The sequence below is a fragment of the Otolemur garnettii genome, unplaced genomic scaffold (genome assembly GCF_000181295.1).
Source record: "Otolemur garnettii isolate 467f Iridium unplaced genomic scaffold, OtoGar3 scaffold00032, whole genome shotgun sequence".
Taxonomy (NCBI): domain Eukaryota; kingdom Metazoa; phylum Chordata; class Mammalia; order Primates; family Galagidae; genus Otolemur; species Otolemur garnettii.
Window position 1 is genome coordinate 6,369,512 of NW_003852427.1, and position 4,154 is coordinate 6,373,665.

At 33.4% G+C, this 4,154-nt stretch overlaps 1 protein-coding gene across 2 annotated transcripts in view; it reads left to right on the forward strand.

The window, feature by feature from the left end:
- PPP2R3A (protein phosphatase 2 regulatory subunit B''alpha) overlaps positions 1-4,154 on the forward strand; it is a 175,183-nt gene that overhangs the window by 112,083 nt on the left and 58,946 nt on the right. For both annotated transcript variants that reach the window (XM_003789411.3, XM_012804929.2), the window contains one exon: positions 952-1,038. In XM_003789411.3, the coding sequence (XP_003789459.1) occupies positions 952-1,038 (87 nt within the window). The remainder of the gene's footprint in view (positions 1-951; positions 1,039-4,154) is intronic.

Below are 4,154 nucleotides of genomic sequence, written 5' to 3' on the forward strand. Positions count from 1 at the left end.
CTTTCCTTCCTTTTTTGTTCTTGTACCAAAATAGTTTGAAAAAGAGATCTAACCTTTTCCATGATAAATCCACCAAGGATACAGGATTTCTGAATTACGAGACTATAAAAATAAAAGTCAAAGTACCAAAAAAGCTGTTCAAATTGCTCTTTCCTTTGAGCAGAAAAAAAGATATGTGAAAGAAGGAAATTAAGTGGGTAGGAGTAATCACTGGTAAAATTGCTAAGAATGCACTATGACCTCCTGCCTTCAGGACTGCAGCCTCTGTCGTCTTCCTTCTCTAATCTTCTGTACCATGGCACACGTTTGCTTCCGGTCTCCTCTTTGCCCCATCCTAACCAGGGTCTTCTCCAGAGCTGTACATCTGTTAAACTCATTAAAACAGTAGCTGGTAACAAAGGTGTTCATGCCCAAATAAAGGTCAGGAAATAAATTACCTTGATGTATTTGAGTTTCCATAGTAAATCTGAAAGACCAGGAGTCTGTAAGACTACAGTGAATAAGGCTATAATAATCACAATAATGCCCTTTTGAATCATATCACCTTGACATCCATCCTTCTGACTGATTTATCAATAATCAAGCCAACCTAGCAGATTAATTCCCACCTCATTTGCCCTTCCCAAACATGTAGCCCAAGAAGCATTGTTTAAATCAGGCATCACTGTATAAATGAGATGTAAACAAGTGTTGTGTAGGCAACTGGGAAGTGAAGACTTGTGAGCAGAGAATTTTTTTTATTCTTCTTAGAATTATAGAGGCAAATTCAAAATATATATAGATGTATATTTTAAAACATAGTGGTAATTCTTACTAGGAATTACACTCATCTGACATAATAAAAAAAAACTTAAATTAGTTCCAAATATATTCATAAGATGGCCTTTGCTAAAGCAATATAGATCTTTAATTTTTTTTTCTTTTTTGGTTTTGTTTTCCTTTGGGACCCAGGTTATTCAGAGAATATTCTACACAGTCAACAGATCATGGACTGGAAAAATTACTTCAACGGAAATAAGAAAAAGCAACTTTTTGCAAGTATGTCTCTCACTAGATTTCACTTATAAAGAGCAATTTAAATAATTTCCTTACTTCATTTAACAGATACCATGTTTCCCTGAAAATAAGACCTACCCCAAAAATAAGTCCTAGCAGGCTTTTTATGCATTTGTTAAATGTAAGCCCTACCCTGATAATAAGACCTAGTGATGGGCGTGGCTATGCCACATATCTGCATAGCCATGCCATGCATTTAGGCACAGAGTGGTAAGGAAGACTGGAATACCTATTATCTGCCACAGCTCCTTTCTCTAACCCATTTGCATTGTGTGAGTGTCCGTGTAGTAACCAAGGTTGCAGGCATCCTATGCGCACGTGCAAATGGCTAAGGGAAAGGAGTTCACGCATCACCAGCACCAGCCCCACCAACAAGGTTGGCTCCCCCTGTCAGGTTCCAGAAGAAGATGACTTAACTGTATTTGAATAAATGTAGATTGCTGTATTAATAAAAATAAGACATCCCCTGAAAATAAGCTCAAGTGTGTCTTCTTGAGAAAAAATAAATATAAGACAGTGTCTTATTTTCTGGGAAACACGGTATTTGAGTACTTACTTTATGAAAAGCACTGTCACTTTTAGTCATTAAGCATTTATCAAATACCTATAATGGAACTATGGGGTATTGGAGTAAGGGGTGGAGTAGGGAGACAAAGTTGAATAGAATAAGAAAGGATCTCTATCTGAAGGCATGCACTGTGGAGCAAGAGAAGTATACCACACCTAACTTGATACATTCACAAATGTTCATAAAAGGTGCAGAGAAGGCTTTACAGAAGGACTGGCATGTCATCTTGACCCTGGAGAATATTAGAAGAAAGAAGAAGCAGTATAAGCAAGGCTGGAAGCAATCAAGTGTCATTTTCAGGAACTGCCAAACAGTGTTAAGGGGCCAAAGGCTCCCAGAGATCAGGCTTAAGGGGTGGGCTGGGTCCAGTTTAGTAAGAATCTCACAAAAGTGATGAAAGATTTTGGAGTTGATCCTGTCATCAAGAACTCTTTATTACCTGCTAAAGTTCTAAAAATTTCTTTTAAGAAAGAACACATTTCATTCAATTACTATATTTTATCAAACGAGAGTATTGACCACTAGTGGGAGCCTTTTGTGAGGCAATCTTTGGACCTAATTTAAGCTTCTATAAATCTCAAGAAAGTGGAATTGTTATGCTTGAAAGGAAGTGAAATGTTTTATTTTAAACAAATTATATTAATGAAGCTCAGTCTAATAATACAACCTCATTTACTCTTTTTTCTCATCTTCATCTGGGACAGAGTAATGAGGACTTGGCAAAATCAGCAGTCCATGATGGATATACAGACTTTTTTTTTTATTCCAAAATGAACAGTTATCATCACAGTCATTGTTGACACCTGCCTGGGTTCTCAGTAGTATTAATATTGGATACGTTAAAATGTCAGTAATTCCAAATTACTTCAAGAATGATAATAATAATAATCCCTCACATTCCTGAAGCACATTATAGTTTGTAGTTTCTGAATCATTATTATAACCACATGTTTTTAAAGCAGTGTTAAAATTTGAGGCTCAATCACACAGACCACACAGCAAGTCAAGTTGCTGAACTGGAAACAGAAATCATGCGCTTCCTAGAGCATGATTTATTCCCCCCTATCTCTCCTTCCTTGTTCCTCTCCTTATTTTTCCTGTTAGTATATAAATACTTACTTTAAAAACTAAAATAATATGAACACATCTAGAGTCATAAACAAGCAGAAGTTGCTCTTTATCTCTTCATTCTGCCATTTCACTCCCTTTGCCAGAAGGAACCATATTATGTTTTATTATAAATGTGTACATACAATATATTGTTTTTTATAGCTGCTATTTTGAGAGATATTTTAATATATGGGTTCATACTTTATTCTGTTAACTTATTTTTTTTACTTAACAGTGTCTTGGGGTTCTTTTCCTTTCCATTCATGTAAATCTGTTTCATTTTTTTTTAACTACTGCATTATTAATCACATGGTTAAACTAATTACATATTCTTCTATTGATATTCCAATCATTTTCAGATTTCCTATATCACAATGATATTGTGAACATCCTTATTCTTTCCTCTTACGTGTATATGAGTAAGAATTTCTCTAGAATAGACCACTGGAGAGAAAATCTTGGATCAAATAGTTTATGCATTTTTAATTTGATAGATCCTGCCATATTACCCTCCTGAAAGCCTACACTAGTTCATACTTTCACTTACATACTCACCAACAATAGAATTTATCTGCCTTCTTCATTTAATGACAATCCAGTGGGTGAAAATAATAGTTCATTGCTTTTAAAGATTTGTTTTGTTGAAAGTATGCTACTTAATACACATCAAAGGGCATTTTATAAAACAAAGCATTACAAAAACATTTCCAAAAGCAAGTTTGGAAAACAGAAGAAAAACCATATTTTATCACCTGGATACAACTATTATCATTTTTGTATGTGTTTGAGTCTCATTCATGCACATATATGGATTTTAGGATTTTACATAGTTCTTAGTGTATACAGTCTTCTAACCTACATTTTGTACTTATCACATCATAGTTTTCCTTTATTTCTATGTAGACCTTATAATTTTTACTGGCTGCATTATCTTCCATTGATCAAATTTACCTTAATTTAATAATTTGTTATTTTCAATTTTCTAAAGTGTTTTGGATTCCCAATGTTTAAATTTTTTAAAATAATTTTTTATTGGAGTAATACTCTTGCATTATGAAATAGTACTCTTTCTCCTATGTTTCACCTTGAATGCTATTTTATCTTATTAATATTGATACATGTTTTCCATCTTGTTAATATTTGACTGGTATATATTTGTCCATCTTTTTTTCTTAGACTTCCTTTTTAATTTTATTTTAGGTATATCTCTTATAGAGAGTATATACTTTTACATGTTTTTTGTGTTAGGTTTTGATACTCAGTTGAAATCTTTTAATAACTTATCTATCATTCTTGTGACTATTGATATATATGGTCTCATTTTTTCTGTTTCCTAAGTTTCTTTATTTTATTTTTCTTTCTGAATAGTTTCTGAAAATGTCTTAATTTATCTGCCCACTTTAAAATCACTTGCATGACA